Here is a 15,766-nt window from a genome sequence, read left to right as displayed (position 1 = left end):
TTCCATCCTCTTCCTCCTCCCCTTCCTTCAGGCTCCTGGAATATCGGTGGACGTGGCAGAGGAAGGGCGCATGTACACATTGTGCAGGGCTCCAAGCGGGGCCCAGGAGGACCTGGGGACAGCTGCCTGTGGCCTGAGCACTGTCCGTGTGGCTGGGCAAAAGGAGGGGCACATTTAAACCTCACTAACTCCCTTACTCTCTTTCACCACCCCGTGAGAGAAACGGACGACAAAATCATGAAGCACGTCTTTAACAAACCAAGAAATCGTTTGGCTGAATCTCTTCACATGCGTATTCAGAACTGACAACAGAGGAGCCACACAAAACTTGTCAACTACCGACCACATTCAACAAAGGTATAAAACACAATTACTTTATTGACTTCTTACAATCAAACACTGCCAACTACCATTACTTCCACTCATGCATCAGTAAAGGATACTTCCTTAGTACTTTCAAATGATACATTTAAACAATAAACAAAAAAGTTAGAACTTAAAATGCACCCTGATTAATTATGTAAACTGGTAATTAAAAAAAAAGCATAACTAACAATTTGGTTCCTTTCTTCATACAATGGAAATTTAAATCTCTCCTGATAGTCTTGAGGTTCTCATTATATCATGAGTAGTGCAAAGTGTGGCACACAGAGTTTCATCTAGAAAGGTGTGTCTTACACACCTATTCAACAAAAGAAATGTGCGTAACAAAATGCATACAGTCAATGCATGATAGAAAGCATGTTTCAAATACAAGGTGGCCCTTCAGGCCGCCATATTATTTAGGTTTTGCATCATTTTATGGCATTACAGATTAATTATACATAACATACTTTTATACATTTTAACCCTGAAGAAAAATAACTGCTGCTCGAAAAATTATTCCAGGTAGCCATTTGGTTTGTATCAGGAGAAAGTGAGCCTCCGAGAGTCTAGTGTCTGCCCCGTCTGGAATCCTTAGCGCAAGTGCCCCATCAGACACGTGACGCGTTTCACAGTGAGCGTTTCCCGGCCCCCGCGCTGCCTCTCCCCCAACGGCGCATCTCTGCAGTTACCCTCTGTGTGGTTTTCCCTTTTTTTTTTTCTGGATGAACTGTATTACTCTATTATTTGTCTTGTCTTCTCAGCTTTTTTATGGCCTTCCATTTTCAATTATTCATAAATCCTTTCAGAATATCCTCCGAGAGCTCCATAAGGGGAAGTTCTGGAGACGGAAAATCCAAGGGCGGAAGATTGGGTATGGGAATATCCTTGGCCTTCCCCGTGTTCGAGGCAAACTTCTGCCAGCTCGAAGAGGCCGCAGCAGTCTCAGAATGTGGTGGCAGGCTCCACAGCTCTGACTTTTCTACAAAATCAGCATCAACATCCAGCTCCTTCTCTACTGGGCCTTTGAGAAGTCTGGCCTTTTCAGCCTTTAGCTGTTTGTTTTCTTTCCTTAATCTTTCATTCTCAGCCACAAGGAATTCCACGTGCCTCTTCAAATCAGCGATCTTGGTCGCCTGCTCCTCTATAATTGTCTTATCATCTTTGGGGGCTTTGCTTCCGATGCGCGGCTCGGCCGGCTCACTCTTCTGCTGAAGTAAAAACAGTAGTGTGTCTGGATCCCTGTCAAAGACCCCCTGAATTTCAGGCAGATGCTTCTCGGTGGCAGGGCTGTATTTCTCAGAGAGAAGGGGGCTCTGGCCCTCGGCATCCTCAGAAGAGGGCCTGTGAGATGCCTGCAGCGGGGTGGCCGCCTCCCTGTCTGTGCTCTGCTGGGCTTTCAACCTTTCCTCCCGCTTTGCCCTTTTCCACCTCTCCTGGATGAGGAGGAGTTGTTTCATGTGGCTATCCCTTTGCAATTCCAGTGACAGATGAGCCTATTACACAGAAGGAAAGGTATCATTTAACATTTAAGTCTCTTTAGTAATATCCAATGAATATCACTCCAAGATCCTATCCTCCTTTCTGAATGACTAACACTTAAAATTTACATACCATATTTGCAATTCAACAGAACCTCAAATTTTTTCAAAACAAGTACTAGGCCTCAGCTTGGTCAGAGTCCACTCCCACCCACAGCAGTCATGGCCCCCCCCCCTACACAAAGAGAGGGTCCATGTAGGCCACAAGGGGAATTAGGGATGACTGCACTTCTGAGCCCCACAGGACATCTACATAAGGCCACTCCATCAAGACCAGGAGACAAAGGTGAACTCCCTAACACATAGACAGTCAAAATAAGGAAACAGAACACATTCTAAACGAGAGAACAAGACAGATCCTCAGAAAAACAATTAAATGAAACAAAGATAAGCAATCTACCCCATAAACAGCTGAAAGTAATGGTCATAAAGATGCTCACTGTACTTGGGAGAAGAACGCATGAACGTATATCGTCAACAAAGAGACAGAGAATACCTCCATAATATAAGAAAGTGCCAGGCAGAGCAGAAGAATACAATAAATACAAAATACACTACTGAGAATAAACAGGTAAGATAATACAGAAGAACATATCTGCAATCTGAAAGGGCAGAAATCACCCAAAATCAACATCAAAAGAAAAACTCGTTTTGGATGAGGACAGTTATTTAAGAGCTCTCTGGGACAACAAAGCACAATAAGAAAACTTATACAGAGAATAACAACAATGTCTGCAAAAGCTAAACTATGGAAAGAGCCCAGATGTCCAATGACATATGGATAAAGATGATGGGAAATAGTTCTACACAATGGAATACTATGCAGCCATCAAAAGAACGACATCTTGCCATCTTCAATGATGTGGATGTAACTAGAGGGTTTTATGCTAACTGAGGAAGTCAGAGAAAGACAAATACCATATGATTTCATTCATATGTGGAATTTAAAGAAACAGAACACAGGGGAAGGGAACGAAAAATAAGATGAAAACAGGGAGACAAACCATTAGACACACCAAACTCTAGGAAACAAACTAAGAGGTGTGCAGGGGGGGGGTTGGGGTAACTGGGTGATAGGCATTAAGGAGGGCATGTGTGATCTCATCATAACACTGGGTGTTAAATGCACCCGACAAGTCACTAAATTTTACCCCTGAAATTAAAAAAAAAAAAAAAAAAAGGAATAGAGCGTTTTAAAAATAGTTTTTATTTTACAACAAGATGAAAAAGAAAGAGCTGAGAATTTCCTTAACATAGGGATGAAAACAGACATCAGGTCCAGGAATCAAACAAAAGCCCCAAACAAAATTAACCCAAAGAGATCCATACCAAGACATATTATAATTAAACTATCAAAAATTCAAGTTAATCTTGGGGCACCTGGGTGGCTCAGTGGGTTAAAGCCTCTGCCTTCAGCTCAGGTCATGATCCCAGGGTCCTGGGATCAAGCCCCGCATCAGGCTCTCTGCTCAGCGGGGAGCCTGCTTCCCCCTCTCTCTGCCAGCCTCTCTGACTACCTGTGATCTCTGTCAAATAAATAAATTAAGTCTTTATTTAAAAAAAATTAACCCAAAGAGATCCATACCAAGACTTATTATAATTAAACAGTCAAAACTTCAAGTTAATCTTGGGGCGCCTGGGTGGCTCAGTCAGTTAAGCATCTGACTTCCACTCAGGTCATGATCCCAGGGTCCTGGGATAGAGTCCCACATTAGGCCCCTGCTGAGACAGGAACTCACTTTTTTGGCTGCCATTCCCCCTGCTTATGCCCCGCCCCACCCCGAAAAATTATTAAATAAAATTAAATTTTTTAAAAAATTAAAGTGAATCTTAAAAACAGCAAGAGAAAAAACAACTAGTTACATGTAAGGGAATCCCTGTAAGATTACCAGCTAGGTTTCTGTGGGGATTTTTTTGGTAAATCTCTTTCCTCATCTTTGTAACAACATCTAACGTCTAGAGTGGTTTTACTTTTTATCATTTCTACACAGATGTTTGCACTCTGGTTTAGATGAAAACTGTATACTCTCAATTATAAAATAACATGCTGGGACGTTATTATAGAAATCAATTTTACTGTCACCATCAAAGTGATCACGCTCTACAGCAGTGTGAAGCCTGCTATCCGCCACCACAGGAGCCACTGCAGCAACTGGGCAGAGCAACACGGAAACACAGTTTGGCAATTTCAGAAATGAAAACACAATGTACACTAGTTCTGATGTGAAATGTGCAAATATTAGAACAGCATCCCGTACTACTTAGTAACTGAACACGTCTACTCTTATTTGGTGACCGAGTGAGGTGCAGGACACAGCTGGAAGAGAGTGATCACAGACAAGTTAATTTCTACATGTTTCATTCTCAGGTTTCCAGAGTAGAAGCACAGATTGGACAGTTGTCACTAAACAGGAGGTAGACCAAAAAACCCTAACAGCGTTGACCAAAAATCACATGGTACAAATTTTAGGCAAGTGCAAAACTCCTGTCTGAAATTGTGTTTTTCTGACCACCACCATGAAGACAGCCCAAAAATGTAGTCATCTCTTTTCCCCCCGAAGACCTTATCAGGTCTTCTAACACCACAGCCCTGATTCACAGTAACAATACTAAAATCCTAAAATCAATTATGGTATCTGGAAGGAAATGGAGAACATGTTTTATTTTCCTAGTACTCCGTTTAGGAACAATTAAGGCCCTAAATCCCAAGATGATCTAAACGCCAGAAAGGCTCCGGCCTTTTAAGATAAATGCTTTTGGCTGGTGCTCCTGTCTATGCAAAGCTTTCCTGCAAATTCCCTGGGTTCAGGCTCCTGGTGACCCCCTGCCAAGGTCACAAATGGGGAGGGGAGAAGAGGGAACTCCTCCCAAAGCAAGCAGGGGAGCAGTCAGGATGCATCCTCAGCAGGATGCCAGTGACCTTCCAAGGCCAGCCCTCCTCTGAGCCACCACAGGGAGGTGAGCCCAGGGCAGATGTCACCTGCCCCATTCATGGATCAGAAGACTTGGAATACAGAAAGTGTCGATTTTTCCCAATGTCGCTATACAGGTTAAATGCAACTCCATCGACATCACAGCAAGATGCCAGTTACAAAAGCGGGGAAGGCTAGGCCTCTTTGGTGGTAACGTCAAAGGAGGGGAATCCTCTGCCAAAAGGAGGGGAATCCTCTGCCAAAGAAAAGTCAATGTGTTCAGTTACTGAATCCTGAACCCTAAAAATTCGATGTTGTTACAAAGACGATCCAATCCAGTTAGCAAATCCTCTGCCAAAGAGTGAAATGAAAGTGTTCAGTTATTGAGAAGTATGGGATGCTTGCTCTGTTTTAAATCTACAATTTAAACATTTCCAGAATCAGCTGGATTCTAAGCAAAAGGTCTGCAGGCCACGAGCAGCACAATATATTCAAAGCGCTGAAAGGGAAAAAACAAAAATATCCAGCAAGGCTATCATTCAGAATTGAAGGAAAGATAGAAGAGTGTCCGTGACAGACAAAAGCTAAAGGAGCTCATCACCACTAAACCAGTTTTACAAGAAGCATTAAGGGAAATTCTTTAAATGGGAAAGGAAAGACCAAAACTAGAAATAAGAAAATATATGAAAGGAAAAAAAAAATGTGGCCAGCAAGGGAAAACACAGAAAAGGAAGTGGATCAACCACTGATAAAGCTAGTATGAGGGTGAAAAGACCCAAGTTGACATAATCTACTATAATTAGTTAAGGGACTCAGAAACAAGGTATAAAATAGGGGTGCCTGGGTGGCTCAGATGGTTAGGCACCTCTCTTCCACTCGGTGTCCTGGGATTGACAGAGCCCTACACAGCGCTCCGTGCTCAGCAGCTCCTGCTTCTCCCTCTCCCTCTGCTGCTGCTCCCCCTGCTTGTGCTCACTCTCTCTCTCCCTCTCGCCCCAACCCGGTCAAGTAAGTAAAATCTTAAAAAAAAAAAGTATAAAAAAGATGTCAAAAATATAAAATGTGCATGTGCGGGGGTGAAAAAGTAAATAAAAATGTAGTACTTTTAGAAATCATTCAAATTTAAATGACCACCAACTTAAAACAGACAGCTATACACATGTAATTATATAGGAACCTCACAGTAACCACAAACCCAAAATCTGTAGCGGACACAAAGAGAAAGGAATCCAAACGTAACACTAAAGAAAGTAAATCACAAGGGAAGAGAGCGAACTACAAAACAAGCAAACAATTTAACAGCAATAAATATATACCAATAATTACTTTTAATGTAAACAGACTAAATGCTCCAATCAAAACAGGCAGGGTGGCTGAATGGATTAAAAACAAAAAGACCTACGTAGATGTTCCCTAGGACAGACTTCCAACCTAAAGACACACGCAGACTAAAAACGGAGGAATGGAAATAGATATTCCAAATGATAAAGGGATCAATCCAAAAATGAGAAAATACCTGGAAACATTTACGCAGCCAACAGAGGAGCACCTAAATACATAAAGCAAATATTAACAGACGCAAAGGGAGAAACTGACAGTAGTAGAGTAATAGGGAATTTGAATACTCCACTTACACCAAGAGATAGATCATCCAGACATAAAATTAATAAAGGAACACTGGCCTTGAAAAACACATTAGACCAGATGGACTTAACAAATATGTGTAGAGCAATCCATCCCGAAACAACAAATTACACACTCTTCTCAAACACACAACAGACTTCAGAAGAAGGCTGACATGTTAAGCCACCATGAATTTAAAGACTGAAATCATTTCAAGCATCTTTTCTCAACACCAGAGCATATAACTAGAAATCGACTACAAGAGGAAAACTGGAAAAAACACAAACACATGGAGGCTAAAACATGCTACTAAGCAAGGTCAATTAAAAATTAAAAAAAAAAAAAAAGGAGGACTCCAGAAGAAGGCATGGACCAATGAAACACAACAGTTCAAAGACTGAGAGACAGCAAAAGCAAAAGGGAAGTTAACAGTGATACTGACAACCTCGAAAACAAGAAAAATTTCACCTAAAGAACTAGAAAAGGAAGAACAAAGCCCAAAGTAAATAGAAGGAGATAATAAAGACCAGAGTGAATATAAGTGAAACATTTTAAAAAACAGAAAAGATAAACGAAAAGCTGGTTTTCTGAAAAGATAACAGAACTGATAAAACTTCAGCAACACTCGTCAAGAAAAAAAGAGGATACTTATATATAAAATCAGAAATGAAAAGAGAAGTTATAACTAATACCACAGAAATACAAAAGATTTTAGGAGACTACTACAAAAAATTACGTGTCAACATACTGGACAACCTAGAAGGAATAGATAAATTCCTAGAAACATAACCTCCCAAAACTAAAGCAGGAAGAAATCGAAAAATTTAAACAGACTGGTTACTAGTACCTGAACAAAATCTGTAATCAAAAATTCCCAACAAGTCCAGGACTAGATGACTTCAGAGGTGAATTCTACCAAACATTTTAAGAAGAGTTAGTATCTATCCTTCTAAACCTATTAAAAAAATAGAAGAGCTAGAAAAGCTTCCAAATTCTATGAGGCCAGCATTATCCTAAAACCTGAATCAGACAAAGGGAAAAAAAAGAAAATTACAGGTTGATATTCCTGATGAACACAGATATAAAAATCCTCAACGAAGTATTAGCAAACCAAATCAACAATACATTAAAAGGATCATCCACCACACCACCATCTAGTGGGATTTGTTTCAGGGATCCAAGGATGGTCAATATCTGCAGATGTATCAACCAGATATACCACATTAACAAAATGAAAGATAAATCATACAATCATCTCAAGAGATGCAGAAAATGCACTTGACAAATTTCAACTTCTATTCATAAAGAAGCTCTCAACAAAATGAGTTTAGAGGGAATATAATTCAACCTAATAAAGGTCATATATGAAAAACCCACAGCTAACATCATACTCAACAGTTAGAAGCTAAAAGTTTTCCAAGATCAGGAACAAAATAAGGGTATCAACTCTTGCCACTTACTCAATTTCATACCAAAGTCCTAGCCCCAGCAGTAAGAAAAAGAAATAAAAGGTGTCCAAACTGGTAAAATTATCACTATTTGCAGATGACACAATACTATATACAGGAAACCCATAAAAAGCCACCAGAAAAGTATCAGAATAAAATGATTTCAGTAAGGTTGCAGACAGAAAATATACAGTAATCCATCACGTTTCTATACACTAATATCAAAGTAGCAGAAATTAAGAGAACAGTCATATCTACAGTTATACCAAAAATTAAAAAAACCTAAAAATAAATTTATAACCAGGGTGCCTGGATGGCTCAGGTGGTTAAGCGTCTCCCTTCAGCTCAGGTCATAATCTCCCTGAGTTTGCAGGGGTGGGGTGGGGGGGGCAGCTCAGCAGGGAGTCTCTCTCTCCCTCTCTTTCTGCCCCTTCCCCCCACTCATGCTCTCTCCCTCTTTTTCTTTCTCAAAATAAAGAACATCTTAAAAAAAAAAAAAGGGAACACAGCTGGTGGTACTATACTCCCAGATTTAGCTACACTGCAAAGCGATGTAATCAGAATGGTATGATATGGCACAAAAACAGACCCATAAACCAAACAGAACAGAACAGAGATCACAAAAATAAATGCACATATAGTAAATCTATGACAAAGGAGGCAGGAATATACAATGGGGAAAAGACAGTCTCTAATAAAACTGGTCCACTACAAGCAAAAGCATGAAATTAGACCACTTTCTTATACCACCTACAAAAATAAACTCAAAATGAATTAAAGACCTAAATGTGAGACCTGAAACCACAAAATTCCTGGGAGAAAACCTAAGCAGTAAGTTCTTTAACACTGCTTTCAGGGATTATTTTTTGGATCTGTCTCTTCAAGCAAGTATGACAAAAACAAAAGTAAACGGGACTATCAAAATATTAAAGCTTTTGCACAACAAAAACTATAACAAAATGAAAAGGAAACACCCTACAATGTGGGAGAAGGGATTCACAAATGATGAATCCAATAAGGGGTTAATATCCAAATATATAAAGCATTCATAGAACTCTTTATGAAAAAAACAATCCAATTAAAAAATCGGCAGGGCACCTGTGTGGCTCAGTGGGTTAAAGCCCCTGCCTTCAGCTCAGGTCATGATCCCAAGGTCCTCGGATGGGATCGTAGCCCCACATCAGGCTTCTGCTCAGCAGGGAGCCTGCTTCCCAGCTCTCTGTCCCTGCCTGCCTCTCTGCCTACTTGTGATCTCTGTCAAATAAATAAATAAAATCCTAAAAAAAAAAATAATAATAATAAAATGAAAATCGACAGAAGACATGAATGGGCATTTCTCCAAAAAAGACATCCACATAGCCAACAGACCCATGAAAAAAAAGCTCAAAATCACTACCCTTCAGGGAAATGCAAATGAAAACCACAATAAGGTATCACCTCACCCCTGTCAGAATAGCTAAAATCAACAATACAAGACACAGCAGGTACCGGCCAGGACATAGAGAAAAAGGAACCCTCCTGCGTGGCTGGTGGAGCCACTATGGAACCAGGAAGGCAGTTCCTTAAAAATTAAAAAATAGAACCACCACACAATCCAGTAATTCCACTACTAGGTATTAATCCAAAGAAAAGAAAAACATTTACTAATTGGAAAAGATCTATACACCCCTACGTTCACTACAGCATTATTTACAATAGCCCAGATATGAAACCACCTAAGTGTCTATGGATAGATGAATGGATAAAAAAAGATGTGGTGTATGTAAATAACAAGAGTATTACACAGCCATCAAAAATAATGTGATCTTACCACCTATGACAACACGGATGGGCCTAGAGGGTCTCACATTAAACAAATTAAGACAGAGGTAAGACAAATACTATATGATTTTACTTGTAGGTAGAATCTAAAAAGCAAATGAACAGAAACAGACTCAAATACAGAGAAATGGTGGTGACCACAGGAGAGGGGGATGGGTTAATGAGACAAACAGGTGAAGAGGATTAAGAGGTACAAACTTTCAGTTATAAAATAAGTCATGGAGATGGAAAGTACAGCACAGGGAATCCAATCAATATTAATACTGGAGTAACACTGTATGGTAAGAGACTGGGACTATACTTATGGTCAGCACTGAATACACAGAATTGTCAAATCACTATGTTGTGTACCTGAAACTAATATAACACTATATTATCAACCAAACTTATAAACAAACAAACAAATAAATGAGAGTTGAGGAAGACACTCTCAGGAACATGCTCAAGGTCACATAGCCAAAAGGCAAAGCTGGGGTGTGGACCAACCAGGGCAGTACAGCCCCAGTATGGTGGTTTTAAAACAAGTAAAGACAGGGCGCATGCGTGGCTCAGTCTTTGGCTCTGCCTTCAGCTGGGGTCATGATCCGGGAGTGCTAGGGGTCCTGGGATCCACCTGCCCCACACTGGGCTCCCTGCTGGGGGGGAGGGGCCTGCTTCTCCTCCATCGTGCTTTCTTTCTCTGTCAAATAAATAAATAAAATCTTTAAAAAAAAAAAAAAAAAGTCAAGAAACAGAGTCTAATACCCCTCCCCTCAAACCCGGGTGGGCCTTTGTGGTCAATTCAAGGAACAGAGCAGGAGGGATCATGCTGGGAAACTTCAAATGCCACATGGCCAGATTACAGAGACCAGAGAGAAGAGGAGGGGAGGTAGAGGAAGGTATCACTGCTGTGCTACCGGAGGACCTCTGCCTGTCTCAGACCCTGTTAAGTCTCCCCAGCCCAGCCACCAGAAAGAAGCCACCTTGGAGATAACATCACCAGCTGCCACCGTCTGACTACACGAGAGCTGCCCACCCACTCCCAACCCACAACTGATCAGCTGAGCTCAGACAACCTCATTTGTGAACAAATAAATACTTATTAAAAAAAACAAAACAAGGGGCACCTGGATGTCTCAGTGGGTTAAAGCCTCTGCCTTCGGCTAGGGTCATGATCTCGGGGTCCTGGGCCTGAGCCCCGCGTCGGGCTCTCTGCTTAGTAAGGAGCCTGCTTCCCTTCCTCCCTCTCTGCCTGCTTCTCTGCCTACTTGTGATCTCCTCTGTCAAATAAATAAATAAATAAAAATTTTTTTTTTTAAAAGAAAAAAACAAAACAAAACCAGGGCGCCCGGGTGGCTCAGTCAGTTAAGGGTCTGCCTTTGGCTCAGGTCATGATCCCAGCATCCTGGGATCGAGCCCTACATCAGACTCCCTGGTCACCAGAGAGCCTGCTTCTCTGTCTCCTACTCTCCCTGCTTGTGTTCCCTCTCTAGCTGACTCTTCTGTCAAATAAATAAATAAAATCTTCAAAAACAAAACAAAACACCTTTTATGATGGTAATGCAAAAACCTTATGATCTCCTTCCACTTAATGAAGAGTAGTAACTCATCAGCATGCCATATAGTTAACGAACTTAACCTTTGTGTAAGTAGCTTCATGTGAAAATCTAGTAACTATGCAGGAAGAACTGTATGAACAGTTTGTGTCCTCCTCATCGCGAAGTCCTCACTGTGTCTGACACCGAGTGCAAGACTTGTGTGGAAGCAGTCTTTACGTGGGCATAATGTTTTCTTACCATTTTATGCCTTTGCTTCTAAAAGAGTTACATTACCATTCAGTACACCTCAGAAACCGCATGTTAGCCTACCATCACAGGTTAAGTGGGTTTTCAAAAATGTAACAATGTTTCCAATACCACTGTAATACTATACACCATAAATATTCTATAGTGAATGACTCATACATTAGTGTTCAGGCTAGTCTACCATAAAGCAATCATACTGCCACTTCTTCGTTATCAGTGCATGCATTGTTATACCTGTAAATAAATGAGGTTTTTTTCACATTTTCATTTTTTATGTCTCCTGTCAGTAATACATATTAATATCTACAGTACTGATGTTGGCAGTAACAATTAATCTTGTAGACAACAGGAACAAATACAAGACAGTACTCTTAACATATTTTATCTTCCTTGTGATTTTAGTTTTTTCTTTTTTTCTAGCTTATGTTTGTAATAAGGATACAGTATATAATTACACAACATACACAGTATGTGCAAATAACTGTTTATGTTATCGTTAAGGTTTCTGGTCAACAGCAGACTATTAGTAATTAAGTTTGGCGTGGGGGGTAGGGGGAGCAAAAGCTACAGGCAGATTTTCTACTAGTTAAGGAAGCTGGCACAGCTAAGCCTCAAGTTGTTCAAGACTCAACAGTATGTATTTTCCACATTTTCTATACTGTGTTTTTTTGTCAATGAGTATTTGTGGAAAATCTAACAATTTTCTATTTGTAAAGGTAACATATTCACAGTAGAGTATACCAAAAAAAGCTTTAATATTTTGTTTAAAATACTATCTGGTATTCTGTTAACAGTATTTACTGGGTGCTTTTAAAAAGTTCTAAGTGAGAAAAACAATGGTCTAAAAAATAATGATAATGTGATTCAATGAGAGTTCTATTCTGCTAGGTTTAAAAATTTTTTAAACAAAAAAGCAAAAACAAAATAATTGGGCCTTTCTACCTTAGATAAGTTATTTTTTTAAATTCATAAACAAAACCCCATTCATTCAGAAAGTCAGAAATCCTTTCCAAATCAACACACTGAGTAAGACTTTTTTTGAATGGCCCAACCTCTCTGAAACGCCATTTGTACTTAGCGTAAAATTAGAAAACTTTCCTCTTTAAACATTCATTCTACAACTAGTTAAGATCTTTTCAGAGATTTATTTTATTTATTAGAGAGAGAGAGATTTAGAGAGCGGGGGGGAAGGAGGAGAAGGAGAGAGAGCATCTCTAAGCAGATTTCAGGCTGAGTGCAGAGCCCACAGTGAGGCTCAATCCCAAGACCCTGAGAGCATGACTTGAGCTGAAATCAACAGTCAGGCCTTCAGGGACACCTGGATGGCTTAGTAGGTTAAAGTGTCTGCCTCTGGCTCAGGTCATGATCCTGGGGTCCTGGGATCGAGTCCCAGGTCAGGCTCCTTGCTCAAAAGGGAATCTGCTTCTTCTGCTTGCTGCTCCCCCTTGCTTGTGCTGACAAATAAATAAAATCTTTAAAAAAAAAAAAAAAAAAAAAAAGTCAGACACTTAACTGACTGAGCCACCTAGGCGCCCCAACTAAAATCCCTTTTTATTAATGGGGTTAAGGAGGCTCAGTGTATGTTTATATTACATGGCTAACATGAGCAGTTCTATACATTCGAAGGGAAGAGCATAGAATAGAACATAACTTTTAGGTTCTCTTGGTTCAGTCTGAGAAAGTGATATTTTTTCCCTGCCCACTGATATCCTCTTACAGAAAGGATCTCCTTAATTCAATTCGACAAACACTACTGAGTACCTCCTATGTACCCTGCCACTTTTATGATCAGAAAATCATCTTTGGATAAAGGTATTTTCAAAACCTAGGTAGGCCCTCCCCACACACAGAATTTAAAGCCATTAGTGAAACAAAATTTAAAGGTACCAGAACTGCTTAGGAATTCAGTAAAAGACAAATTCAGATTTAAATTATTTTTGGCATGCAAAGGGGAGGCCAACTGGTTTCCGCTTGACCAGACCTGATTACTCTCCATGAGTCAATACTCAGGAAAGGCCCCAGAAGTCTCTAGGGAACACATTTAGTGACCCGAGATCTAGGAGTAACAAAGAGAAAACAGAAGTTTCTGCATGCCATGTCTGGGACACTGACAGCAGTTCACTGAGTTTTAATTTCTGAAGTACTCTTCTCTTTTCCATCTTAAACGTATTTTGGACAACAGTGTTCTGAGAGGGGCACAGTATTTTATTTTATATACAGTTCAAGTCCCCACAAGAAAATCCTTCTAACCCTTACCACAAAAATATTAAGAAACTATCTCACCTGCTCAGACTGTGTGAGCTTCATGGCTTCAGAAAGGTATGCTGGTTTAAAAAAAAAAAAAAAGGCGTATTAATATGAGTGTCATAATCTTATAATCAATAGGCCAAAGGAAGAGCTTAAGTACTCTTATGACAAAAAGAACTGGTTTTAGAAGCAATTCTGCTAAAGAGTTATCCTGTTCCTAGAAAGAAACAGGGTGGGGATTTGAAGACAGGATTCTTAACTTCTCCAAGAAGTGGTAACCAACTGTAGATACTCTCTACCCATCCTGAGGGGTCTGTTCTTCAAAATCCTTCTAGACTTCATAATTAAGAAAGTACAGATAGCCTAATCAGAAATACAGAATCACGAAGGATTAAAATGAAACAAGAACCTATCAAAACCCTATTACTTATTTTGATCACAAAAATATCAAAAAACTGGTTAATAGTGTCTTTTTACCCACATGAATATCTGGATTATATCATTTTGGCCTCCTACAGAACTTCTTGTATTGAATTACTTCTGAGCTATCCCATCAACCTACCATGAATCAGGTAGTTAAGAGCCGTAAGAACTTGTTGACTTATTTATTGTAAGCAAGTTGCTGAGGATAGTATGTCGTCTTTTATGAAGACCATAAGTGGTCAGTAATTCAATCAACTTCTCTCTGACCTTAGGATCAATTCCTGGGTGACTTAATTGACTTGGATGTAAAAAGTAACTGTAAAAATCCCTAGTTTTCCTCTCTCAGATATCTTCTAGAAAGCTCAAAGCCAAGTTCTCCTTCTATCAAATAAGCAAGAACTCATGGTGCATTTTGCGAACTATGCTTCCAGGCACTCCTTGCTTTATCCTTCTGTGGATTCCTCATCTGCTTTTTTTTTTTTAAAGATTTTATGTATTTATTTGACAGAGAGAAATCACAAGTAGATGGAGAGGCAGGCAGAGAGAGAGAGGGAAGCAGGCTCCCTGCTGAGCAGAGAGCCCGATGCAGGACTCGATCCCAGGACCCCGAGATCATGACCTGAGCCGAAGGCAAAGGTTTAACCCACTGAGCCACCCAGGCACCCTTCATCTGCTTATTTTTAATTACATTTTTTATTTTGCTGTATTCCTCTCAAGGCCTTTTATATACTATCTGGAACAAAACAGTATAAATGACAAGTATTATAATAATAAATCACACACAGTCTCCATTTTGTTTATTTCTTGCTTACTATAAACGAAATTTCCAGTATCTCTCATCCCTACATTAAGTTCCTTTTTGCCTCTTGCAGATACTACAATGCAATGTTTCTTTCGTCTTAATTCAAATATTTTAATGATTTCATTGTCTATCAGGTTCCGCCAGTCTTTATGATAAAGAATTAACTGGATGGTCTCTCCCCAACAGAAAACAGTTGGTTCTGTAGCCTTTGCTATAGCCATACTTAACATTTTTATCCTCAACTTTTCTGCCTTTTATTCCTATAGTAAGTCTGAATAGCTGCATATAGACTGTTTCTTTTTTCTTCATGTTTAAGGGTGTTAAGACATTTCATCTACTAGTCTGATACAGTGTGGATGAACTTCCCTAAACTTACTATTATGTCTGCAAACATTTGAGTCCCTATGCGAACTACAGTTTGCTTTAAATTCACTTTATAAACAAATGGAAGTTTCTAAAAACCAAGCTTAGACCAACTGGACCACCCCTGTAGAACCTTGAAACTGTAACATGACAGCAGAGGATACCCAAAGACACTGAGTTTCCAAAGTGCAAAAGAATCAACAAAAGTCATACTGTCACTTAAAGAATGTCCCATGCTTCAATTTAAAGCTGGGTCTTAGGACACCTGTGTGGTTCAGTCAGTTGAGCAACTGCCTTCAGCTCAGGTCGCATCCCGGGGTCTTGAGAGAGGGTCCCACATCGGGCTCCTTGCTCGGCGGGAGGCCTGCTTTTCCCTCTCCCTGCTTTCCCCCGGCTTGTGCTCACTTGTGCTCTCTCTCTCTCTCACACACAAATAAAT

The 15,766-nt window shown here is 40.0% G+C and overlaps 1 protein-coding gene across 2 annotated transcripts in view; it reads right to left on the bottom strand.

Moving 5' to 3' along the window:
- Positions 1-358: 358 nt before the first annotated feature.
- The window catches only part of NRBF2 (nuclear receptor binding factor 2), a 35,763-nt gene continuing 20,355 nt past the window's right edge, over positions 359-15,766 (bottom strand). For both annotated transcript variants that reach the window (XM_044239609.1, XM_044239610.1), the window contains 2 exons: positions 13,776-13,816; positions 359-1,859 (listed from right to left, as the gene is read on the bottom strand). In XM_044239609.1, coding sequence (XP_044095544.1) covers positions 1,149-1,859; positions 13,776-13,816 — 752 coding nt within the window. In that variant the 3' untranslated portion in view covers positions 359-1,148. The remainder of the gene's footprint in view (positions 1,860-13,775; positions 13,817-15,766) is intronic.

This window comes from Neovison vison, chromosome 2, assembly GCF_020171115.1.
Source record: "Neovison vison isolate M4711 chromosome 2, ASM_NN_V1, whole genome shotgun sequence".
NCBI lineage: Eukaryota > Metazoa > Chordata > Mammalia > Carnivora > Mustelidae > Neogale > Neogale vison.
The sequence above is the reverse complement of the archived record's forward strand: the minus strand, read 5'-3'. Positions and strand labels throughout refer to the sequence as shown.